Below are 26,978 nucleotides of genomic sequence, written 5' to 3'. Positions count from 1 at the left end.
CAAGCCCCTCTAGTGAATTTTTTACTTGGGTTATTTGTAATTTTCAATTCCAGAATTTCTATTTGATTCCTTTTCATAATGCCTATTTTTTTCCTGATTTTCTCTGTTTAATGAGGCATTATTCTCTTACCTTTATTTCTTTAGACATGGTTTCCTTTAGCTCTTTGAACATATTTTAAGTAGTTGGTTTCAAATCTTTGTCTAGTAAGTCCAACATCTGGGCTTACAGTGACAGTTTCTATTGGTTGCTTTTTTCAAGAGTATGGGCCATACTTTATTGCTTCTCTGCATATCTTGCATTTTTTTGATCTTCAAATTTGGACATTTTAAATATAACACGGCAATTCTCAAAATCAGATTCTCCCCACTCTCCAGGGTTTCCTGTTGTTGCTGATTGTTGAAGTTGTTTTTGTTTAGTGACTTTTCTGAACTAATTCTGTAGTCTGTATTCTTTGTCATGTGTAGCCATTGAAGTCTCTGTTCTATTAGCTTAGTGGTCAGCTAATGATTGGACAGAGATTTCCTTAAATACCTGGAACCAAAAATATGCCAGTCTTTGCAGAGGGCTATGCATTGGTTGGTGCACACCATTAACACTGAGCCAGGAATTTTATAACTCTGTCTTATCCTTCATGTCCTACTTGCACAAAACCTCCAAGTCAGCCAGAGGCAAAAGCTTAGAGTCTTCTCAGGACTTTCCTAAGTGTGCACACAGCCCCAGACATGTGTGGCCTTCTGGATTACCAGGAAAATATGTCTTATGTGCATATCATTCTCCAGCCTTTCCTCCAAATTTTTTTGGTTTGCCTCAACTGTTACTCATTTCCTCACACAGTAGTAACTAAAACATTTGCCTGTAAATTTTTGACTAGTGCTCCCTAGGTTGCAGCTTTAGCACTAGGCATGTTCTTAGTCAAGTGACATAAAGACAAGGCTTTTGAATAGGTCTTCTAGGGTGTCACCAGACAGATCAAATAAGGACAAACCTTTCCAAATGGGATCCATTCTGCTCCTTCCAGAGCTGGAAATGTAGACTGCTATTTTCAAGGTTACCACGGATCTGGGGAGTGGAGGATGGGACCAGTAGTAGTTAAAACACCATAAAGTTTGCTGTTCTCACCAAGATTCAGCCATTTTTTCTTGAATAAATATTTTCTCTGGTTGCTACAAGCCTTTGATTAATTTCCACAGTTCTAAAAAAGTTGATTCTGGCTATTTTTGTCAGTTTTTCATTGCTTTTATGGAGGGATGCAAGTTTGGAGTTCCCTACTCTGCCATTTTTATGTCTGCTTTTTTTTCTGGTGAGGAAGATTGGCCCTGACCTAACATGTTGCAAATCTTCCTCTTTTTGCCTGAGCAAGATTGTGACTGAGCTAGCTTTTCTCACCAACCTGTCATACAACCAGCAAGTTCAGATTAATGCTATCTAACTGTTTTCTAAGACTGTCATCACCCTATTCAATCCTTTAGTTAATATGTTCCAGAACTTTCCCACCTAACTCAAATCATGTAAGAGCAAAATTTTAAAGCTGAAGGGACCCTGAAGATCATTTGCTTCAATCTCTTAATTTCCATTTCATTGCTGTAAAATGACAGTTTCAAACTTTAAGTGATGTAGATGTATCATAGAGTTCTAAGATTCTAGGAATAAATTCTGCTTCACCCCATGTTTATGTTTCATTATTTTTTAAATAATAAAATATAACCTAATGTTTCAAATATCTTATCAGCCATTTTTCTTTCCAGAATGGAGTCCTAATTTTTGTGCTCACTTTCTACTTTATTTAGGAAATTATATTACCTGTTTAAAAATCCTAAGAGGCCAATTAGAACCTTCTAATAGACATGTGATCCAACAGACTCCAGAGAAGCTACATATGAGGTGAGTGAGGCCAACTTACACCATCAGCAATCTCGCGTCTCTGAGAATTATCTGGCACTTTCACTATGGTTGTTCTCCATTTATAAGGGCAATGGTTCATCACATTCCAAACAGCACAAGACTGTGTCAACTCCGCCAGCTGGAGCCCCTGAGCCAAGGCAAAATCAGTTGCTAGAGTAGTTGCTGGGTTATCCTTGGCATGTGTTTCTATATGAATGTGAAATTCAGGCAAAGAAAGAAACAGAACGTGGGTAAATATCAGAGTGTTCACGGCTAGCGCTAATTTAATGTGCTGCCCTTTGCAAGGATATTGATCCGGTGTTCTAGTTCCAAGAACACAGCACAGTCCCTCTAGCCTTTGGTATTACCTGAAACATCACATTAATATTCTACTTTTTTTTACCTAAAACACTCATGTGGTATCCATTGCACCAAAAAGTAGGTTAGAATTTTACTCTTTTTGAAGCAATCTTATGTAGATTGTTTTAAAATCTCCCCAATATGCAGAAAAACTAAATTCCCTTTCCTATTTCTAGGAACAAATTCACAGCAGGCTTCCCATTATTTTTTTTTTTGTCATAGTCTTCTTTGTGTAACAATTAGCATTGTATATTTAATCAATTCTGACTTTACAAGCTGCTTTCCTAAACCATACGTAAATTTTATTTTTAGTTAATATCATATCTACCAAGAAATTTAAGGTGAGAGCACCAAAACCTCTTTGCTTTGGGGTAATTCAATACCATTGGTTAAGATCGTACACTTAAGTTATTATTTAATATTTAGTATTTATTATATGATGTTAAATTATTTGTTTCCCTTGCTGCCTCCCACCACTACGTTATGAGCTTCACAAGGGCACCAACACTTACTTATTTCTTCCTTTTTCCTCATTACCTTAAAACATACTTTGTACATAGTAAACACTTAATCAGTTTAAGTGTAAACAAAGGAAGGAGTTATGATCTTAACTTTTCATCCTGTTGCCCTCAAAAATACATGCAAAACACACTAAATAGAATCTCATTTTGTATATATCTTTTTCCATTTTGCAATCCCTTGTTCTGAAGCCAAACTTTTCGTATTCAATTCCCAGCTCTGCCACTTACGGGATGCACAACCTTGAACAAGTTACTCAACGTCTCTATTCCTCTGATGTGTCATCTGTAAAAATGGCGAGGATATTACTATCTACTCCAAGCAGATATTGTGGAGAGTAAATGAGTTATTACACATAAAGAGTTTAGAACAATGCCTGGCACGTCATAAGCCCTGCATAAATAAATACAATTAACACAGAGGTAGGATCATAACACCAAGCTTTTCTGATCTCTCGTTTATTTATCTAGATCAAAGTTACAGAACTTTCCTGGCCGGTGTTTCCTCATATGTTTTAGGGACCTAATAATAATTCTTTTCCCTTTCTCACTAAGATGTTAGAAGAAAATCAACTTCGAACACACTTTTTTTTTTTTTGAGGAAGATTAGCCCCAAGCTAACACCTGCTGCCAATCCTCCTCTTTTTGCTGAGGAATACTGGCCCTGAGCTAACATCCATGCCCGTCTTCCTCCACTTTATATGTAGGACGCCTACCACAGCATGGCTTGCCAAGCAGTGCCATGTCCACACCCGGGATCCAAACCGGCACACCCCAGGCCACCGAAGCAGAACGTGTGCACTTAACCACTGTGCCACCAGGCCAGCCCCAACTTTGAAGATACTTTTAATCTCCAAAATAGTTTTCTATTATAATTGTTTTAACTTTCAAATAACTTTATTATAAAATACATACTTATAGAAAATTCAAAAAGTGATAACTTTCACATTTTAGCATACATTCTTCAAGTTTTTCTATTTATGTATTTTTATGTTAAAGTATTTTTTGTTGGTATGTTTTAGATACCATTGGAGGCTTGAAAAAAATCAACACATAGTGATTCAGAATGAGCAAATTAAAGAAGACTATGAAAAAAACTGGCTGATACTTCTCTCTCTTTCTGCACAGGGCTCTGAGAAGTGAAGTTAGACATCAAGACCAGTCATAAAGACTGCCTCATCATTTACACTGACCAGCTACAGTGAAATTGAAGAACATTTTGTTTGCAATGCAATTAATAATCCATATGGCTTTTTGTCATAGTTTTTAAAAATAATATTCTAAAACAAAAGGAACACGTAGTAGGCCTTTTCTGCTCATGCGGTGGGACCTGGGCTTCCCAACCTCACCCAGCCCCTTCCCCAGGATTAGGGATAGGACAGCAGTGGCTGCATCATGGAGAGAAAATTTGCCCCAGATACTCTGCCTTTGCTAGGGTAAATGTGATTTTTCCAGCCTTGGACATAAGCCAGGCTGGCTGACACAGTTAATAACAATTGAACATTCATTTCAACTTGAAGATGAGCTCAAGAATATACCAGAACGCGAACTAAAGAGCTTATCTCATAGTAGTCTTAAAAAGTCCTGGGGATAAAAGCTGGAACATGGGTGTTTCCTTGAATAAGCCAATTATCCCAGTAAGCTCAGAATGGCCAAACCTACTCCAATAATCAGGGTGTCTATAGAAAGCAGCACTGGGGGCAGACGCCCCCACACTAAAGAAGAAAGAGAGGAGCCAGCCCTGTGGCAGAGTGATTAAGTTCACGCGCTCCACTTCGGTGACCCAGGGTTTCCCCAGTTCGGACCCTGGGCGTGGACCCAGCACCGCTCATCAAGCCATGCTGAGGCGGCATCCCACATAGCAGAACTAGAAGGACCTACAACTAGAATATACAACTGTGTACTGGGGGGCTTTGGGGAGAAGGAAAAAATTAAAAAGAGGAAGATTGGCAACAGATGTCATTTCAGGGCCCATCTTTAAAAATCAAAAAGAAGAAAAAGACATGTGCCCCACATGAAATATAAAAAGAATTATCATTTAAGGAGTCTATGTGCCGGACACTATGATATGCGTTTTAAATATATCTGATAAGTTCAAATGCATTTGAATCTCCGGCAACATATGAGGTAGGTAATATTATTCCTAATTTTACATATGAGGAAACTGAGGCTCAGAAAGGTGAATGATTTTTCTGAGGCCTCACAGATAAAAAGTGTCTAAACTGGAATTCAAACCCATATTTTAAAGCCCACATTGGAAAATTTAGGCCTAATACCATTTATTAAGTACATGTTTACAGACTTGCCCAATATCAGTTATTTTTATTAAGCCTAGTGGCAGTTATAGTTTTTTTCCATGAATTCCCTAAGTCATCAGCTTAGAAATTTTCCCCAAAGGTTTGTGGCTCCTGCTAGACTGTAAATTACCGCCCTCAAAACCAGCTCTACAGAAAACTGAAGTGAAAGGGCCTGTGGATTACAGGAACAAACAATCCAGTCCTGAGAAAGCCTGTGGAGACCCTCAGGTAACTTAAATTGGGGTGAGAGTTGGGGATGGGGATGGGCAGCAGCCTGGGGCAGAAGGGTGGCTGGAGGAGCAATGACAGGAGAGGACTGGTGGGGGAAAGCTGCTATGTTCTGCTTTGTCTTTCTCATGCTTTGCCTAGGGACCATCATTCCTTGCCCCCAAAGGGTGAAAATCAGTGACAGCATCCCAGACCACCCATGCAACATCCTTCAAGTAATGGGGCAGCCCAAAAGCCCTACTGCAATGAGCTCTTGACAAAAATATATATGGACAGAGCAGCCTCCCTCAAGCTTCATTCCTCCACCCCTGCAAACCCCCAGAGCCGCTGGTGATCAGAGGGTGATTGCCTCCTCCAGAGGCTGCTCCACTGTAAGGGCTTAAAAGATAAATCCTGATACTCACCTTTCCTTTTTCACTTGTTTGTATGCTTGCATTTTTCTACATTTTTCTCAATGAATGTAATTATTTTTGAAATAAAGGAAATAAGAATTTCCCCTTTCGTAATAATTCTGAGAAGTTTTTTTAAAAACTGAAGGTGTAGAGGGCCAGCCCTGTGGCCTAGTGGTTGAGTTCAGCACACTCCACTTTGGCGGCCTGGGTTCGGTTCCCAGGCATGGACCTACACCACTCATCAGCAGCCATGCTGTGGCAGTGACTCACATACAAAATAGAGGAGGATTGGCACAGATCTTAGTTCAGGGTGAATCTTCCTCAAGCAAAAAGAGGAAGATTGGCGACAGATGTTAGCTCAGGGCCAATCTTCCTCAGCGAAGAAAAAAAAACCCCAAAACTGAAGCTGTGATCAGTAGAGCTACCTGGTAAGAGAGTCAGTAAATAGGAGATATCAACAGTTCAGAGGCAGCTAAGATTCTCTGAGATGTGGCTCATCTCTTTTCTTCTCTCCTCAAACTCACTGGGGCTGATACAGCCTGGGCCCAGCCTACAGCCCTTCTCAACATGGTACCAGTTACCAGACAGTGGAGCTCAAACACATCCATGTACACATACACCCATCTCTGTGAACAGGAGCTTACAGGCCAGAACAACCAGGTACCTGAGGAAGACAACCACTTCAAAAGAAAAACAATCTGATAGCACAAAGATCTCTGAGACCTAAGAGCAAAAGGGATTTTTTTTAAAAAACTTCAAAAACATAAAATGCAAGGCAAAAATATTTAATGAATTTGATACATCAAATTTAAAATTTCTGTTCACACAGCAAAGAGCATCACGACAAAAGTTAATAGAAAGGGAATAGAATGAGAAGTTATTTGCAATTTCTAAAACCAGAAAGGGCCAATATTAAGACTATATGAGAAACTCTCAAATCAGCAAGAAAAAGATAAAACCCAAATAGAAAAATGGGCAAAGGAAACCCAAAGGAAGGCACTTTTCAGAAGAGAAAACACAAAAAATTAACAAATATTTGAAGAGATGCTCAAAATCATTAAGTAAGAATAAATACAAATGAAAACAATGAGCTATCACTTCATATCTATTAAACAAGGAAAACTTGGAAAGCTAGATGATATCCTGCTAGTGAAGTGTAGACAGGTGCAGCTATTCAGAACAATCTGGCAATACCTAGTCAAAACAGTAAACAAGTACTCTTTGACCCAGAAATTCCCCCTGTAGGTATATATTCCAAATAAATGCTGAAACAGTTCCAGAAAGGATAAGGCTATTCATGTTCATGTTCCTTGCAGCCTTATCTGTGCTGGCTGGGAGCTGAAGGCTATCTGGGTGGGTGCCCGTAGCTAGGAGAGTAAATAGGTAAAATGTGGTGGATGCACATCTTGGGATATCAGAAAACAATTAATTAGAAGCAACAGATTTACAGATAGCAGCATGAAGACATCTTTAAATATTGTACTTGGAGGAAAAAAAATGAGTAACCAAATGAGATATATAACCCAATATAGTTTATATAAGTTAAAAAGTACACACACTCAAACTAAAAATATTCATTTTGCAAGAACACATACAAACCAAAAGATACATATTAAATGTCATGCATTCTGTGGGAGGAGGGGAATAGCTATAAGGTACAAGGATAAAAACAAGAGAGAGAGAGAGCTTGCCCGGGCCAGTGATGATAGTATGCCGTGAACCATTCCCTCAACCCTTTCTAAACCTCTGTGTGGATAGTTCCACCTCTACTACTTCCCTTCATCCCTAGGACTATTGGAAGGAGTATCAGAGAAAATACATGGGTAGCAATCATTAAATTGGCAGGCATGGACATTGAGAAGCTCGCCAGGCAATCTGAATCTTTACACGTCCATCAGTCTCACTCATCACCAGTGGAAAATGGTGATGAGGAAGAACAAGAAGTTTCCCTTGCCTACATCCCCCATCAAGGCCATCTGCCATGGATACTGCTTGCAAGTGTCGGTGCCCATTCCATCTAGAATTCCCCTTAGTAGGCCATGTTCTGCTGCCCCCTAAGATCCTGCTGGCATATCCTCGTGTGGCTATGTGGGAACATAGGAGTGATGCAAAGCACTGCACAAATGTATGGCTTTATTACCAGCTCTCTCCCACATTACTACTTGATTTGGCCATCATTTATTGCTCTCTCAATTCTGTATTCTCTCAAGTCATAAGATGCGGCTGAAGAGATAATGAGATATGCCTGCAAATTGAAGTTCTCAAAAACACCTTATTAATTTTTACTCACCTTGTTGCTGTGAGACCAGGAACAGGAGACATCCAGACAGGTAAACATCCCAACATGGTCAATTCAGTACAAGGGCACACATGGCAGTTCATCCATTTCAGAAAGATAGGAGGTGCTGAAAGAAGAACGAGCAAGAGAAGAAAAGGGGAGAGGAGAGGAGAGGAAAAACTGAAGTCCTTGCTTTGGTATTTGAGTAAATATTGAAACATTTCAAACTCATTGTGTTGAATGCTTGTTGATAGAATTGTGTCATCATAAGTTAAGCACTTGTAACTAGTAGGAAAAATCAAAAGTAGAACAAATTTCCATCGATTCTGCTGCTTAGTTCTGACAAAAATTAAGGACACCATATTTTCACCATGAGATTAATATTTCAGCATGAGACTAAGAGAACAGAATAAGAAAAGTTATTCATCATGTTATATTGCAAGGAGATTAATATTTTCATGATTAAGAATAGTAATATTAGCAACTTTTTTGGCATTCTTTTCCTTGCAAGATCACAGAAGGCTCTCCTAGACCAGTCCACAAGTGTAGACTGTCCATACACTTTGCATTCACATTCAGTATCTTATTTTCCGTCAATAAAGCGCCACGTGGCTTGAGACCTGAACCAATGACTACTTGCCAAAGAGTTCTCACCAAGAGTCTACAACTTGGAACTTTGGGGCCTGACGCAAGAGTGAATTCCATCGAGGACTTTGGTTTAGACACTCTGCTCCTGCTTTCCATGGTCAATGACAAAATATTTACCCACCTTGCCAGCGGTCAAAATGCTATTGCTGGTGACTCCAACATGGGTAGAATAGCTATTTGTAACAGTCATATAGCGTGCATGACTTCAATTAATATCCCAATCTTTAAAAACCTTTTTTGGCCACATTTTGCAAAGGCTTTCGTTTTATTGCTAGACAGTGCCTTCACCAGCATACAAGTTACACAGCCCCCTCTTCAAATAAGTCATTCACTCTAAGCAAACATTCCAGATATTTGGGAGTTAACGTATCAATTTTGAGTTTCATTTTTAAGCTTTGTAAAATGTACAACTGACTTCACTGTCTTAACTGTTAGTTTCCATGCTAGAGCCTTGAATGCTGACAGCACGACCAGGGAGCTGAATGATTTGGCTTGTCTTCCTGAAGGCAGTGAACAGCCAGTCCTAACACCGACCTGTTTATTAGTAGACTATGCTTTTAGCAGTGCCCAGATGCTTGAAAATCACTTGCTCCCATATCCCTCCTCTTCAGACTGTAGAGCTCTGTAAAATGGAAAGTGCCTGGACTCTGCAATCAGACACAAATGGAATTGAGTCCTCACTTTACCGTTTACTCTCTGAAGTTGAGACCCTTATTTTACCTCTCTGAGCTTCCTCCTACTAACCTGCAATTTCAGGATACAACGTCCTATCTCAAAGGATTAGCGTAAAGACCAAACGTTACAACATTTGTTGCCATGCTGAAAATTCTTCACCAGCTGCCCCTTATCTAGTCAGTATCTAACTTAAGCTCCTTTGCAACATCTAAGGTCTTCCAAGACTTGGCCCTGCTCTCCTCTTCCTCTGCCCCTCCCACTCCCCCATAGTCTCCAGCAACGCTGCCCATTTGTTCCCTGAACACACCTTATCTCTCTCCACGTTTTTGCACAGGCCAGCCCCTCTACCTAGAACAACTTGCCCTCTCTTATCCACTTGGCCAACCCTGGTTCATCCTTCAAGCCTTGGTTTAAATGTCTTCTGTATTCTGGAAGACCTCTCCAAAGTCCAGGCTGACTTCAGTGTTCCTTCTCCAATGCTCTAGAACACTTGGTCCATACCCCCATCAAAACTAATATTGTACTATATTCTAATTGCTTGTTTACATATCTATCTCTGCATCAGACTACAAATCTCCTGAGAGCAGAGACTATGTCTTTCCACTGTGGCAGTCCCGAGATCCTACACATAGAAGATACTTAATAGACAGGAGTTCCCTCTACCCTTTCCATCTCTGGGGATCTCTTCCTCAGTGTTCAAAGTCTCTGCTGCGCTCAGTCTCCATCCTTTCTTCCCATTGTCGATGCTGACCACTACCTCCTCTGAGCTTCTAATTTCTGAAAGCAGCTAAATCCTCGTCCAGGAGGCACATGAAGGTTTAGAAAGACTTGGCAGGGAGGTCAGAAAAACAGATTAGTAAAATTTCCAAATCAATATATCCCCCTTTGTCTATTTTTTGTTAACCTTCAGTTTCCTTGTAGCAATAAGCATCAAAGCTTAAAAAGAGAAAATCCTGTGTGCTTGTTTTCAGATGAGCAGGAGGAGGAGGTAGGGAGAGTACACCCCACTCCCCAAGACTGGCTTGTAAAGAAGAGAGGCAGAGAGTGGCTTCTTCACAGAAGGAGGAAACTGCCCTACACCCAGGAACACGGACGAGGGAAAAGCAGCCCCCTGGTCCAGAGAATTATGGCTTCTTGTGGTTTTCCCAAACTGCTTCAGAGAAAGAGGTGCCTCTTCTCCTTTAGAGACCTTACCAGTCAATCAGAGTTCCTAACATGTCAGCTACAGCTGCTTCTCCTGCTCTTCTTGTCTTTCTTCATTGATGCTGGGAGCTCAATGACTCCTTTTTTGGTACCAAAATACTTTTTTCTCCTTTTTCATTTGAGAAAGCTGGATATTGTGGAAAACTGTATCAGGATATGCCCAGCTATATTGGGATATGCTACAGCTGTACTGGGATATGCTACAGCACAATGAAGCAAGCTTCTCATGGAACAGTAGTGTCATGAGGTCCACATGTGCCCACCATCTCTCCCTGCCCCTGAATCCCTTGAAGTTAATAAGGAGAGGTCAGGGTAGAGCATACATAGAAGTCTCATCCAAGACACTCAACTTATGCCAATTTCTGTTATTTCACTGCTTTGATCGCACTGAAAATTTTACATGTAATTTCCTTACCTATAGTCACCCTCAAAGTAGTGCCATCTCCCCAAAACAAGCTGAGCAAATCTCCAGGCCCAAAAGAGGAACTTTCAAAGATGCTAATGAGTAGAAGGTGGAAACAGTATACATTTCCCCACAAGCCAGTGGAAAGAAGACCAGAGGTCACTCAGCTGATGTGAAATTCTACAGGGTTTTATGGCTCAATCATGTTTCTAATCTCACTCATTAAGTTTCCAGAGCTTTTCTGTTTTGAAGTTAGACTTAGTTAGCAACTTCCCACCCACTTGGAGTTTCCAGAAAAAAATACGGAACGCTCAGTTACATTTATATTTTAAGTAAACAACAAATGATTTTTTTAAGTATAAGTACTTACCTATAAGTGTACTTATAGGTATGGGACATGCTTACACTAAAAATTCATTTGTTGTTTATCTGAAATTCAAATATAATTAGATGTTCTGTATTTTGACACAGCTTTTTATTTTTCCAAGAATGTAAAGAATTCTTGGGTTAATGTTTTAAGAAATTATCTGAGATTAAAGATTTCCTACATCCTTCTTCCCTTCATTAGGAGTTCATAACTCCAAACTCTGAAGCTGATTAAAGTAGCAAGTATTAATACAATTCATTTGAGTTTCATTTTTCCCTACTCAGCTTCTGGAATAGAGTACTGCAAATAGAGAGGCCGTAAGGCAATCTAAACAGGAGAAGGTGGAACTTGTTTGTCACAGTTAAACCATAGATGTTTCTCAATCCTTGCACAATCTGGACGTGGTTCCAGTCCTATTGATTATGGTCTTGCTCTTTCTTCCTCTTGATTTGGTTTCAAGGACTGGATAAAAAATGAGGTATTTATAATGAGCCTAAACTAAATATTGATTCAAGGAATGACGACAATTTCATTTCAATTGTATTCAATCCAAGCTTAGCTCACTTTCCAATAGTTGTCTTTTAAAAGAGTTTGCTGAACCAAGATATATTTTAGATGTATTCTCTTTGTAAAAACATATAAATGAGAACCTGTTTAAGAAAAGTAAGCAGGATACTGATTTTTCCTAAGAAAAACAGATTAAAAAGCCCGGTCATAATGTTTTCAAGTGGATCACATTTGAGGCCTGAACAAGCTGCTAGTTTGCAACTGGGACCTCCAAAGGGTGCACTGAGAGCTGGAATTTCCTCTCCACACCCAGAAAAAAACAGTGACAGAGTCAAAAAGCAGAAGTTCAGGGAAGAATTAGAGGAAGAAAGGACATTAACTTTATCTTTGTTGCTCAAATGTGTGCCAAGTCTGTAGGACAATTTGTATACCTCAATTCTTCCATTAATCCTGTGAGGTTAAAAGGGCTCAGAAGGGATTAAATAACTCTAAAGACTACACAGCTATTAAGGGGCAATTTCAATTCAAACCTAGATATTTAGAATTCCAAAGCAATGCTTGCCAAGTGTAGACTTAGCACCAATCTATTTTTATAATAACTAAGTACATTTTACTTAATTCTCCTAACCTTCTGAGAAGGTATTATTGAGTAAAAATATTAAATAATAATAGGAATCATACGTGTAGTCAGAATAATGTTTCGTATTATTTGAAATTTTCAGCTTTCCCTGAACCTATTTTCAAACCCACCCAGTCCTCTTTTGGGACAGGGAGCATATGCTACCCCATCTCCCAGCCCTCCAACACACACAATGTACTAAACAAAATTGCTAACATATTGCTAGCCTCTCCACCACTCTGTTGGCACACAGAGCTATAAAAATTATAGAAAGAAATTTAACTGAAAAATTATAGATAATTTTTATGTCTTTTAAAATGCATATGAAAACCAAGAATTCCACCTGGCAGTCTTTGCTCCAAGTGTTCATCCATCTCACTACAGCCAATGAAGAGTGACTGAGGGATAGGGAAAGCCAAAGAATTTCTATTTTGTGAGGTTACATCCAGAATGTGGGCCAGAGAGAAATAGTGTACTATGGTTATCAATTATTTTTAATAGCTAAAGTTGATTGAACTTTTCTCTGTTGCTAAGCATTATGCCAAGCACTAAACGTACTATTTTATTCCCCACAAGAACACTATAAGGTAGATGCTGCTAGGATCCCCATTACAGGTGAGGAAAGTGTGAAGTGCAAGGGCAGAGGGATTCAGCAACTTGTCCACGGCCCATAGCTCATAGGAGTTGGCACAGGATTCAAATGCAGACAGTCTGTCTTCTGCCTGTAGACTACCAGGCCACAGCCACCAGACTCACCTAATCCCCACCATAATGACGGCTCAAAGAACTCTCTTCCTCAATTTTCTATTTAGTTTTACTCATTCTTTCTCTCAAGAAATAGTAGCATGCTAGGCACTAGGCGTAAAGCTGTCATACAGTGAGAAAACAAGACAGAGCCCAGGCCCTATTTCATATATCTCAGAGTGTAGTGAAGGAGAGAGAAAATGCTAACAAGTAAACAAGCAAAACTAAATTTTGGTAGCTGCTCTAAAGGAAGGGAAATTGCCACAGCAAGGAAATAGAAGGGACCTATTTCAGAAAACACTGAAGTTCAGCGATAGCCTCTCCAGAAATGGGACATTTAAGGAAGACATTAAAGAAGACTTGAAGAAAGCCAAAGAACAAAACAAGAATCAGACATGCAAGAGCCAAAGGGAGCACCAGGAGGAGAAAGGCAACATCAGCACAGGAGGGAGCCTGGTGCCCACCAGGACAGAACGAAGGCCCTTATGGCTGCAGCCCTGTGAAAGGGAACAAATGTGGCACAACCTGGGGTACAGACAAAGGCTTCGACATGAAGGCCCTCATGGGATGCTGTAAAGGTTTGGGAGGGAAGGGATTTAAGCAAGAAGTAAAATTCCTGACTGCCAGAAAAAGTGGATTCCAAGAAATTCGTTGAGGGTTGCCAGGGGCAAGAAAGGCGTTCTAACAGCAAGTCTCTGATACCAACTGGGTGTCCTACAATTCAATTCAATTTTGACACTAACTACCTGGAGTTAGTGCAAACCCCACAAGTTCAAAGTCTCTCACAAGACTGCCACTACTTCAGATGCCAGCCACAAGTCTTGGGGACCATCTGTACTTTCGACCAACCAGCTATAAATTTTGGGGTTCCCATGATCCACTTAGTTCAATAATTCACTAAAATGACTAACAGAACTCACTGAAAGCATCGTACTTATAATTACAGTTTTACCCTAAAGGATACAGGTCAGGAACAGCCAAATGGAAGAGGTACATAGGGCAAGGTCTTGGAGGAGAGAGAACACAGAGCTTCGATGCCCTTTCCTCATGGAATCTGGACATGTCACCCTACAAGCACATCACTGTGGTTCACCAACCAGGAAGCTCCATGGAGCTTCAGTGTCCAGAGTTTTATTGGGGTCTTACCATGTCATTGGCCACAGGATTGAACTCAGTCTCTAGCCTCTCTCTTCTCTCTAGAGGTTGAGGTTGGGACTGAAATTTCCAACCCTCTAATCACATGCTTGATCTTTCTGATGTGGCCAACCCCACCCCTGAAATTGTCTAAGGGTCTGTCAGGAGTCACTTTATTAGCATAAACTCAGGTATGGTGGAAAGGGACTCATGATAACCAAAGACACTCCAAACACTCAGGAACTTCCAAGTGTTTTTGAAACTCTGTGCCAGGAACCAGAGACAAAGACCAGATATATTCTTTATTACACCACCAGAAGGAACAGGGAAACTGAGTGGGCAGCAATACTCAGCAGTTAAATACTAAAGGGATCTGGCCTTGTTTTAGAGGTGGTTAACAGAGTTGTTTTAGAGGTGGCCTTCTCTAAACCACCTCCGGTTAAAACAGGAGAAAAAAAAACTCAGGCAAGAGCCAGGAATGTTTCCAAGGAAAGGATCAAGTAGAATAAATAAGCCCCAAGGCTTTTAGAAAAACAGGAAGGTTTACCAAGAACTCTGGCATGAGCCTGGAAGTGAACTCCGGGAAGAAAGAAGCAAATGGGTGTGTGTCCTGATGGGGTTCAGGGCAGGCCGCCCCAAGATGTGCCCCTCTGGTATGCAGACTATTTTGAGCTGAAGACAATAAAGGCTCAAAAGACTCAGGAAGAGCATCCGACCTCCCTGCCAAAACTGCCTAAAGGACTTTAACATAGAAGGCCTGTTCCAGGAAGGAGCTCATATCATGTGACAGCTATAGTATGATGGAAAATAGGTGTGATAAAAAGACACCAACAAACCCATTTTTTGGGCCAAATGACTGAGTTACTCAGTTTCTTCTGGGTTTCTACCATGTATACATGCTATTAAATTTTTTTTGATTTTCTCTTGCTAACCTGCCTTTTTGATTATTTGACCAGCCATAAGAACCTTAAGGAAAAGCTGGGGGCGGGGAGTGGGGGTGGATTCTCCCACATTCCTGACAGTCCTAACACATCTGCCGCTGTCTTCTGTAACTCCAGAGCTGTTTGCATCCATTTTGCTTTAAATGAGACACATATGTTTTAATAGCTACAAAGAGACTCCTATTGATGCTGATACTGAACAGCCTACAAAAGGAACGGAACCTTCTCTAATAGAGCATTATTTATTTTACTCTGAAAAAATAACAAAGCGATGATTTCAGATATTTGTCCTGGGAAATTCAAATCTAGGACCTCATTGGTAACAGCCCACAGAAATTTCCCTTTGGCCTTTCAGGGAAGTTATTCTATGTTGCAATCTATTACTTCACGTGCAAATACCCTGCTACTATTTAGTTAGCTTAAAATTCTCAGAAGAAACAATTAATGAATATCTGTGAATTATTTTATGAACATGTAGGGGAGGAAGACATTTCCTCTATCTACTAGGGGCCCTTTTGGCTGAACAATGAATTAAATTCACATGAGACAGAATAACAGGAGAAAATTAAACAAAGCTTTGTAACATGTATACATGGGAGAAGCTCAGGCAAACTGAGCAACTTGCCAAAATGATGGAAGCTCTCACCTTAAATACTACCCTTGGCTAAAGACAAAGGAGGATGTTGTGGGTTGGGGGGAGTCAGTTATGGGAGAGTACCAGAAAAGCAGAGTAAACAAGAGTAAGGTTATTATGCAGACTTGCGTCCTTGCCTTCTGCATTGATGAGAGTTCCTAGAGATAAGGTCATCCCTCCTCCTTCCTGGTACAGAGAGGGAGACACCTTTACAGATGGAGATTTCCCTTACAAATGTAAATGTCTCTCAACAAAGGGTAACTTCTGCTTTTCAGAGTTTCTCTCATGTCTGCAGTTTTTAAAAGTAACCAGCCCAAAATAATCCTCATGCCAAAGAGCCATATATTGGGGTGGCCAATTCCAGTCTCCCACAAACACAAAGATGAGAAATATAAGCAAGATGGCACTACCTTGTTAAACTTATATAGAAGAGGAGAACCAAACATAAACATGAGCCAGGATCTGTGAGTGCCTCAGCCATTACATCACAGCCCTCTGGGGAGGAGGCTGGAGCTCATTAGGAAAACACTTGCACTTGCACACCAAGTGTTAAACAACAGTTCCCAGTTCCCTGGAACGTGGGCCAGCAGGCCTGTAGCCACCCTTCCCTTTGATTGTCAGCCATCACCAGGCTGCCCCAGGAGAGGCGTTTTGCATTGTCTGCAGGATCTCAAGAATGCAGCTTTGTGCTGACTGAAAGGTAACATTTTATCTGGAACAGAACAAAATGGGAGATTTCAAATTTGATGGAACAGAGCGCCTAACTGTCGACTATGTGAAGGGAATTCTTCAACCCACACCCACTTGTGACATCTGGGATCAGGTCTGGAACTTCCAAGCCAAGCCTGATGATCTGCTTATTTCTACCTATCCTAAAGCAGGTATGTGGAAGGGAAGGTAAAAAAGAGTTAGGCAGGCAAGTGGGAAAAATAGATTCATAGAGATAAGTTGATCTGGGTTTGAGTGGAAAACTGTTTACTGTGCAGAATGATACAACTAAGACAGATCACTTGCGGAAACTGACACCGAAACTACACACTCACAAAATTAAAATAACCTACAAACTTTGAGAATTTAATTCTTCCTGTGATATACATATCTTTTTTACTTCCTCAGAAGAGAGTGACTCAAACAGCTAAGAACAGAAAAACCAGACTTGTTGATTTATTTGTTCCCGATGCAGGCTCTTATTGCAGATCTTGTAAAAAGTTGTTTTGTGTCTGTGAGCTAAAAAGAGGCTGATTTGGGGAAGACTTACGGGAACTTTGGTTCTGAAATGCTGCTTTCACCTCAGCAGCCCCCAGAAGCCCTAAAAAGTCTCCCAGCTCAAGGTCTGAGAACTACTCTTTTGATTCCCACCTTCCCTCATGGCATGTTGTCAATCTACTTCCTTGTCTCCATGATCAGTTTAGCAAAGTTGCTGTAAGACTAACTTGAGGCCAGCCACTGCATCGTGAAATTTTGGGGTGAGCAGGAGAAATAGTTCTCTACAGATAATTGTGCATATCTACATATATACTAAAAATACAGTATTCAATTCACACCCAAATTGTGTATACATTTTCTCTTCACAAAATCAAGCTCCTTGTCAATAACTCCTGTTACACACACACAGACACACAAACATGCATACACACCCCCCAAAAAATCTAAACCTAAGCATTTTCTGAGATTGTGTGTTCAATCTCCTCTTATGTCCTTATCTCTAATGATCCTAATAAGAGACTCTGCACGCAGATGGGGGCCTTAGATGCTTATTTGTCCATCAGTTTCATATTGGTCCTGATTTTCCAATCTTACTCATCATGAATCTATTCAGGATTAAATTTTTCTAAATGTGAATTTTTAGAAGTAACCACTGGTGAGGATCATGTCTCACTGCCTTAATTTCATCTACTACTCTACTTTAGTATCATCATTTCAGTACCATGTATAATAATTAATCTTTTATCCACCTGCCAAATGTGAACATTAAGATTTGGTTCATTTAGGGTTTTCATGGGTTAGGGTTAGTGGAGCTTGAGTAATGCAACTAACGCACTCAAAAAATAAAATGCTTGCCAGCTAATGTAATACATTAAAACCTCATACATTAATAAAGGCTATATCTATTAGAGGGAAGAATAAGCAATCATAGATGAAAACACAGTTTTCACTTAAATTTTAAATATATTATAATAATACTCTGTGAATGAACCAAGAAAAAAATATATGGTAAAATCACTGACCTCTAGAGGATGAACTGAGAAGTCACTCCCCCTACCCCTGAACCTCTAGGGGCACTTCAACCTGCCCCAATGTTGTTACCCAACCAGGTTCATTTTTTCCCACCACCCAGAAAGCCAAACACCGAGACGACGAGATTGCAGCAGAGAGAGAGTTTAATCACAAGGCAGCCACATGAGGAAGTGAGAGCATGAGCCTCAAATTTGCTTCCCCAAAAATAGAGACTCAGGGATATTTATGGGATGGGGGGCAAGGTGGTCTGAAATGCAGAGAGAGGTGATTGGAGGTGAGGAGAGGGGAGGTCACTGATGATCTGCGCAAGTGTAGTCAGACTTCATGCCTCTTCATAGGACCCATGTTCACAGAGTGGCGGCATTAGCATGATCTGAGGGTGGAGTTTTTAGCCTCTTGATGTCAAAGGTCACCTATCGGACATCTGCACAGACCCAGTTGATGAGTTGGTGGTCTCAACCGGCCTGAAGAGGACAAGGGGCTCTAATTCCTGAAAAACAGCTCAAACACCCATTACCATGGTGACCCAGGCTCTAGGGAGATGTTATCTACAGGAACCTAGTGGGAGTCAGATAGCTATTGCCTAAACAGCACAGTTAACAATAGGCAGGTTAAACAGCTAAAAGCTATAATCAGTAATTGCAAAAAGGGAAAAAAACTTTAGTTCCTAGCTACTTAATCATCAATGGCTAACTCTCTGCCAGTTTCAATGTTAGTTAACCTATGGCTATAAATTCAGAGTAAACACACAAAACTAGTAAAAATGGCTCCAACTTTCTTTGAATATTTGAAATATTGGTCCTTTATCCTGTAATGAAAGAGTTGGTGCCAGAAAATATTAGAAACCAACTCATCTAGGATATAAAATTAATTTTTGTCATTGTTTTCTAACCTCTACCTTTCTTGTAGATCTAAAAGCACTAAGTTGAGAATATGAGCAATGGGGTCTATAATGAGAGGTGATGTCAAAGAATATAGGAAAGATCAGCCCAGATCCAGTATTCCAGAGAGCCATCCTAAAACTATCAAACATCTTTCCAGCACAGATTTCGTGAGAATATCTGGTACAACAGGTCTTCATCAAAGGATGAAGATACAGTTCATAGATGCTATATCAGTCGAGGTCAGGCAGCATTCAGAAACCAAATGAAGGTGGGGGACAGAGGCCCTTCTTCCAGTGGCAGTAGTGGCAATGGGGATGCAACTTCTTGGGTTCAAGGCACTGAGCAGCAGGATGTGGAATGGCCTCTGTAAAATTCTGTTGAAGCTACCATCATCTGTCACTACCTCAGGAAGGATGACCTCTACCTCCCTTCTGCCTTCCAAATCTCAAGCTAATGCATTTCACTGGCAGAATCAAAACAGCATTCGGAATCTTAGTGGCAAAGGAGTCTAGGGAATGCACTTTCTTAGCCTTTCAGCCCCTAAGATAAGGGGAAAATAGAGAAAAGGGTGAAAACGGATACTAAGTCTTGATCAATATCAAAACCAGGCGCTAACCATTTGGTCGTTTATTCAGCCAACATATGTTAAGTGCTTCCTAAGTGGCAGCCCATGCCATGTGCTTGGGAAACAGAGTTTGAAAACCACACAGTGATTACTCACATGCAATCACAATCTGGTGAGAAAGACTTTTCATTCTGCCTTTCTTAAGAACAATGCAGCTAAGTCAATAGGTTAATAATCCAAATTAATGGTTGTGACAGAAAAAAATGAACTGCATATTTATCAATCTAATGTCCACTCCAAATCGCAGTCTTTGTATAAAAATTCATATTATGATACCACAAGATGTAAAGAATGATGTTTTCTGAAATCGATTATAGACCTAGGTTTAAAATTCACACAGATGTTCTAACAGGTATGATCATATTTTAAGGAACGTAGTATACTAAACATCTATGCATCTTTATCTTACATGTGGAATAAGGGACAACATGGACTCAGGAGATAGTGGACTTAATACAAAATGAAGGTGATGTTGACAAAAGTCAACGAGCACCTACTCATGTACGATTTCCTTTCATCGAATGGATAATCCCATCCATAGGATTTGGTGAGTATGGAATAGCCCACAGGTGACTACAGTCCTAAAATTACACTTAGGATTTTTACTATCAATTAGCCCTCTCAAAAATTATTCAAGCTGAAAACAAAAAATCAAAGAAAAGACGAAAGAATTAATACAACCACTTTGAAAAACTAAAAAAAAAAAAAATCTAGGCATTCAAACAATTATTGATGAATTTTGTGACTTCATCTTTTTTTAACTATGTCTGGCGATACATAGTTAAATTATTGTTACTTCACTGGTAACAACAATGGATTGTTACCAAACCAGGTTCGTTTTTGCCCACTGCCCAGAAAGCCAAACACCGAGATGACAAGTTTGCAGCAGAGAGTTTACTCACAAGGCAGCCATGCAAGGAAGCGAGAACATGAGCCCCAAATTTGCTTCCCAGAAAATAGGGACTCAGGGATATTTATGGGATGGGGGGCAAGGTGGTCTGAAATGCAGAGAGAGGTGATTGGAGGTGAGGTGAGGTCATTGATGATCTGCGCAAGTGTAGTCAGACTTCATGCCTCTTCATAGGACCCATGTTCACAGAGTGGCGGCGTTAGCATGATCTGAGGGTGGAGTTTTTAGCCTCTTGACATCAAATGTCGCCTATCGGACATCTCCGCAGGCCCCATTGATGATCTGGTGGTCTCAACCGGCCTGAAGTGGACAAGGAGTTCTAATTCCTGAAATGCAGCTCAAACACCCATTACCATGGTGACCCAGGCTCCAGGGACATGTTATCTATAGGAACCTAGTGGGAGTCAGATAGCATATTGCCTAACCAGCACAGTTAACAATGGATGGGTTAAACAGCTAAAAGCTGTAATCAGTAATTGTGAAAAGGAAAAAAAGTTTAGTTCTTAGCTACTTAGTCATTAATGGCTAACTCTCTACCAGCTTCAGAGTTACTGTTTATATAAAAATAAGTTAAGTTTTGATTCTCCAGTTAGAAATTAATTTTACTCCACAAAGAAGAGCCTCAGTAAGATAATTTCATGGTGAAAGGGTTTGAGTTTTTTAGGTTCTTATATATTTGTTGGTTATTTGTTATGCTTAAAAATTGTTCTAGCCAAAAAGTTCACTCATAGGCTAGACATAGTCTGTCAGATCAGATCTACAGACAGTTATAGTGTTCTTATAACTGCCTCAAATTGTTCAATTGTTCCTAAGGTAGCAATAATGGAAGCAGCAAGATTTTGAAGCAAATAGAAAAAAAAAGCAGAAAGTGATCAAAAATCAATTTTACAGGTTTGGAACAAGCTAATACAATGCCCTCACCACGGACCCTGAAAACGCATCTTCCCATCCAATTGCTTCCACCATCCTTCCTAGAGAAAAACTGTAAGGTAAGGAGCAAAGGGAATTCAGAGTTGCACTATTTAGTACGACCTTAGAGTGGTCTTCTCAATTTCCTCTTAAAACACTTCACTTCGGGGCTGGCCCCGTGGCCGAGTTTTTAAGTTCGCGCACTCTGCTGCAGCGGCCCAGGGTTTCGCTGGTTTGGAGCCTGGGCACAGACATGGCACCGCTCATCAGGCCACGTTGAGGTGGTGTCCCACATGCCACAACTAGAAGGACCTACAACCAAAATATACAACTATGTACCAAGGGTCTTTGGGGATAAAAAGGAAAAATAAAATATTTAAAAAAAAAACAAAAAACTTCACTTCTTTAAAGAAAAAAAAGAGTCCACCTCTTCACAATAATCAATATGCAAAGTGATGTGAATCCTTTTGGTCTCCCACAAAAGCCAAGATCACAAGAATGCAGCCAAGAGAAAAGTTCATCTGTATGGAATGGATGCATTCTAACATAACTTGTCTGGGCAATAACTCCACATAGGTCTAATCCTCTTTTTCCTTCTTCCCCTCCTCCCACCATTCCCAGATAATCTATGTAGCAAGAAACCCCAAAGATAATATGGTGTCTTATTACCATTTCCAAAGAATGAATAAAGCACTTCCTGCTCCAGGAACCTGGGAAGAGTATTTTGAGAGTTTTCTGACTGGGAAAGGTGAGAGAATTCAACTCTGTTTCCTTCCTTTCTCAAAATCCTCAAACACTCTAAAAAGAAAGAATTATTTCCCTAGAACAGCAGGGGCTCTGCCTTTCTTTAATGTGAAGTAATCATCCATTCTCCCTCTCTCTAGTTCTCCCTTCAGCGGTACATTTGTTGGCTGAGCTTCTGTGATTCATCGCTCTATTTCTCATCCCTTTTTGCAGTGTGCTGGGGTTCTTGGTATGACCACGTGAAAGGATGGTGGGAAGCCAAAGACCAGCACCGCATACTCTACCTCTTCTATGAGGACATGAAGAAGGTGAGGGGCAATGACATCTAATGTTCTCATTTGACCATAAAATATTTAAGCCATAATGTATGGACCCCATAAGAGACTCACAGATAGAAACAGGGAAAAGAAAATACTGCATTTCATTGGCTACAGCTGTCCAAGCATCAAAGTGCACATGGGATATCATGAGTTTATGCATCACATAGTTTCATCTGAAACTTCCTGGTGCTCTGGGGCATGGTACATCTTTTCCATATAGGCAAATGATGGCAAAATACTAGTGATACCTTTTTTTCCCCTTCCATGTCTATTTTAAAATTGCATTTAGAAGGGAAAAGAATTTCCAGCACATTTTGGTTTTCTTCATTAGTTCTTGAGGAAGATCATAGTTTCAAGAAACAGTTTAAGAAATTAGGGTGTAATGGAAAATGCTAATGATTGAGAGTCAAAATTCTTGAATTCAAGTTTTGGCCTTACTGCTTATGGCAATTATTGTTGGTAAGGACTCTTAACATCTCAGAGACTTACTTAGTTTCCTTAAATGCAACAAGAAGATGGCAATACATGCTCTGCCCAGATCTGTTATAAGGACGGAGATGATGTTCATAGGAGTTTGTTGTAAACGATAATCTACTCAGTACTTTTCTGTGACTCCACTAAATACAGAATCTATAAGGAATTAGTCTCTGTTCTTGAATTTGTAATTGAAAGCAGTGGTACTCAAAAGGTGCTTCACAGACCCTCAGAGCCCACACCAGGCCTGCTAAGTCAGAATGCATAGTTTTACAAAATTCCTAGGGGATTCACGTCCACATTAGTTTAGATGCACTTCTCTTAGGTTCAATCACTGCTGGGCCTTATCCAGATGTTTCTACAAAATATCAGAATAAACAGAATCATTTTTCTATGTTTTTTTAATTGAGATATAATTGACATATAACATTATATTAGTTTCGGATGTACAACATGATGATTTGATATTTGTATATATTGATAAATGATCACCACAATAAGTCTCGTTAACATCCCTCACCACACATAGTTACAAAATTTTTTTTCTTGTGATGAGAACTTTTAAGATCTACTCTCTTAGCAATTTTCAAATATATAATACAGTATTATTAACTATAGTTACCATGCTGTACATTACAACCCCAGGACTTATTTATTTTATAACTGAAAGTTTGTACCTTTGACCACCTTCACCCATTTCATCCACCCCCCCCCCCCCCCCGCCACATCTGGCAACCACCAATCTGTTCTCTGTATCAAGGAGTGCAGGGTGGGGAGGCAGGTTAAATTCCTCTACAGCTTTTTTAAACAGATAAATCATTACATTTCTAGGATTCTCAGAACCATAATTAAACAACTATCAGAACCTACACAGTTATCATATAAAATTCCCTCCTTCTTTGTGTTTACTTGTTACAAAAGTGTTGAGACACAGAAGAGGGCACCAAAAAACTAAATGGGAGGAAAGCATACAAAAGGAGACTCTCATTGCCCATGTCCTGAGGAAGAACATTTGAGATATACGCACTATTTTAGTTCAGAGAGTTATCGAATCCCAGAATTCCAGATAGAGATACTCAATTAAGGAACATTATGGCACGGAGTTTTATACTATAAGGGAAGAGGTTCCCTCTCTTATGCATAGATGCGACAAGTCGAAGGGGCCAAAGAAGAAAGATTGCTATTAAACTCAGAATAAGAAAACTCCCCTGTAGGTGATGCTTTCCCACCAAGCGTATGCTGGCAGTGTCGAAGTGAGGATATGTCCCTAGAAATGGCACACTTTTGTTGGGGTAGATACTAACATATTATGAATGCCAGGAAGAAGCTTTACTGAAACAGGCAGTCTAATCTAAGAGTTCCTAAAATCCTTTTAAATATTTCTGTGATCATGTTCTGGAATGTCACCTGACTGTAGTCACTCAAAGCTCATAGTTCTCGGCACTCTTGTTGATGCCTAGTTTGGCTGAAGCCAATTAAATTAAGCACTTTTGACATCCAAGCTTTTAAAGGAGAAGACCATTTTAAAGCAGAAGACACAGTTGTCAAGATAAACCTTTCCACTTTCCCTTACCCACCACTCCTAGAGCCACAGCCTCCCAGGGTTATGTGTCCCTCGGATGAGGAGACAGTGGCTATGTTGGAAGTGAGCTCCTATCAGATACACCTAAACACCTAGACATGCTGGGCACAAGAGTTACTAGCCATGGGAGCCATGAGTGCCTCATGGATGCAAAAAAGTTCTCTCCCATCCTCCTGCCACCACTGCAATGGTCTGAGGACATTTCTATCAATGTCAGAAGCAGGAGACAGACTCCTTTTGGTGAGGTCTTAAATCATCTGCCTCTATGCTTCTGTAATGTCTTTGTGTTTATCATTAGTCTGTGGACTCTCCTTATTAGGCATTTAGCTGACCAAGACCCCTCCCATGACTGACTTGAGTGGGACATTTGGACATAACTCTTGACACATTCCCTTGGGGAAACACTCTCCATGTATTGCATGTCACTGTGTGGTGAATGTTTCACTAACACTACTCAGTTGATATTTCCATGTTAGAGCAGGAAAAGATTAATAATTTCAATTAATAAAAAGAGAATAATATGGGTCACCATGTTAAAATGAGTCATTTCTGAAAATTTGTGAGAGAAAATTTTCTTTTAATTTTAACTCATGACATGTTACTGATTACTATTATTAATTCACTTCAATATTCTTTTTAAACTAATTATTTTATATCAAATTTTCACTTTTCTTTTGACTCTGATCACAGAACCCAAAGCATGAATTTCGGAAGCTGGCAGAATTTATTGGAAGGAATCTAGATGATAAAGTTCTGGAAAAAATTCTCCATCACACTTCATTTGATGTTATGAAGCAGAATCCAATGGCAAACTATTCATCGATTCCTACTGAAATCATGAACCACTCTATTTCTCCATTCATGAGAAAAGGTTTTTATATTTTCTTTTGGTCATAATCTTAAAAGAATTGTCCAATATTTCAGAGTCTTTGGGGAGTTTTCCTTTCTATGACTAAGAAAAATAAGATCTATAATGAATGATTCTGGGAAAAGTATTTAAGAAATCACAGATGAAACGAAAACAATATTTAGCCAAGTTGGAGAGTGTGGTTTGGTGTCTAAATCCAATCCCTATCCCCACTTTCCTTCCAGAGTTCTGGCTGATAAGGTGCAAACGCACAGAATTAATTCAGAAGGAGCAAAGAATCCATTTTATAGAGGGCTCAATGCTATCAGTTAGATTCAGTCATTCAAAAATAGTTATTGAGTGGCTACTATGTGCCAGCCACTGTTCTAGGTAATGTTCAGAGCAGTGAACAAAACCCACAAATTCTTGCCCTCATAGAAATTATATTCCAGCCATCAGCAAATTAATCAAGAATACACAGGATAATGGATGATGGAAAGTACTACAGAGAAAAAGCAATCTGCAGAAGGGTAATGGGGATTGCCATTGGAAAATTTAGGGGATCTTCATTTTTTTTATCTTCTTCAAAACTATACCTTGAGTCCTCCTCCAAACAGTCTCTTCTTGGTCTGTCTATAGCATGGAAGCTATGGGCATGAGTACCTACCATGCTCTGATGTGCAAGAGGGCAGGAGAAATAGATAAGAAAGCCCCTAGGGCCTACTGTTTTAATGTGGTTGGCCCACTTCACCCATAAATGTGGGTAACAGGCTTTCCCTGTCCCATATATCAGACAAGAAATTGTTCTTCCCTTCTGGGTGAGGAAGTGACAGTCTTGCAAGAGAAATGCTTTGTCCAACTCTTTCCCTCCTGGAAGGTGGAGTAGAAATCATCACAGAGAAACAGAAGATTAAAGAAATACAAATTCCTCCAACAGCTACTGACTCTCCCACATGACTGTTTCAGGGGCAGTTGGAGACTGGAAGAATCACTTTACTGTGGCTCAGAATGAGAGATTTGATGAAGACTACAAGAAGAAAATGGCTGACACCAGTCTAACTTTCCACTTCCAATTCCAGTAAGGAAGAAAAAGAGCCAAAAGTTTTTTAATTGATTACCCAATTTATTGGCTAATAATCAATAAAAGTTTATTACCTAGACCACAGGCTATTGGATTTAGGTTCTCAGACTAGATTTTTATTGTTTTCTTTTGTTCACTCTGAAAAAAAAACTATAGAGCTAGCAGAGGTTGGGCAAGGTGGAGGCTGGGAGCAGGATGGCAATGTGGAAGGAGAGAGGGTCAATAAAGTACTTGTCACGACCAAGGCATTATTGCTAATTATCATTATATCTAAGTTTTCTACAGATCACGGGCTTGTTAACATATTAAAAATGCTTCAGTCCTCACATAAGAATACACTAAAGCTTTCAGATTAAGTGTTAGTTCCAGCTAATTTTTAAATGCTGCACTAAAATGTGTAAGTAGTGGCTATTTCCTCCAGCAATTTCTTGGTAGCCAAGTAACCATCAAAGGACTGTTTCCTCATGAAACTTTCCACTTCACTTCAGGGTTCCTACTGTAACACAGCTATCCCCATCTCTCCTGATAGCCTAT

At 39.9% G+C, this 26,978-nt stretch overlaps 1 protein-coding gene and 1 long non-coding RNA gene across 2 annotated transcripts in view; one reads left to right on the top strand and one right to left on the bottom strand.

Annotated features, from left to right (window-relative positions):
* Positions 1-8,840, bottom strand: part of LOC123286756 (uncharacterized) — a 49,096-nt gene extending 40,256 nt beyond the window's left edge. The window contains exon 1 of the long non-coding RNA XR_011503804.1: positions 7,968-8,840. This is a non-coding gene — a long non-coding RNA (uncharacterized lncRNA). The remainder of the gene's footprint in view (positions 1-7,967) is intronic.
* Positions 8,841-16,202: 7,362 nt separating this feature from the next.
* On the top strand, positions 16,203-26,692 carry SULT1C4 (sulfotransferase family 1C member 4). Its single transcript, XM_014829952.3, has 7 exons — positions 16,203-16,711; positions 19,999-20,124; positions 21,379-21,476; positions 22,018-22,144; positions 22,354-22,448; positions 25,207-25,387; positions 26,330-26,692. Exons 1-7 carry the CDS (start codon positions 16,558-16,560, stop codon positions 26,443-26,445), a joined length of 897 nt encoding a protein of 298 aa, XP_014685438.1. The 5' UTR covers positions 16,203-16,557; the 3' UTR covers positions 26,446-26,692.
* Positions 26,693-26,978: the final 286 nt, after the last annotated feature.

The sequence above is a fragment of the Equus asinus genome, chromosome 6 (assembly GCF_041296235.1).
Source record: "Equus asinus isolate D_3611 breed Donkey chromosome 6, EquAss-T2T_v2, whole genome shotgun sequence".
NCBI lineage: Eukaryota > Metazoa > Chordata > Mammalia > Perissodactyla > Equidae > Equus > Equus asinus.
This window is presented reverse-complemented; position numbering and strand designations above follow the sequence as displayed.

Excerpts from the sequence above, each read along its gene's own strand:
- SULT1C4 (XM_014829952.3), top strand. The coding sequence starts at position 16,558 with ATGGGAGATTTCAAATTTGATGGAACAGAGCGCCTAACTGTCGACTAT. Across the intron at positions 21,477-22,017 it reads TCCTAGAGAAAAACTGTAAG|ATAATCTATGTAGCAAGAAA; the intron begins GTAAGGAGCAAA and ends CACCATTCCCAG. Across the intron at positions 25,388-26,329 it reads TTCTCCATTCATGAGAAAAG|GGGCAGTTGGAGACTGGAAG; the intron begins GTTTTTATATTT and ends TGACTGTTTCAG.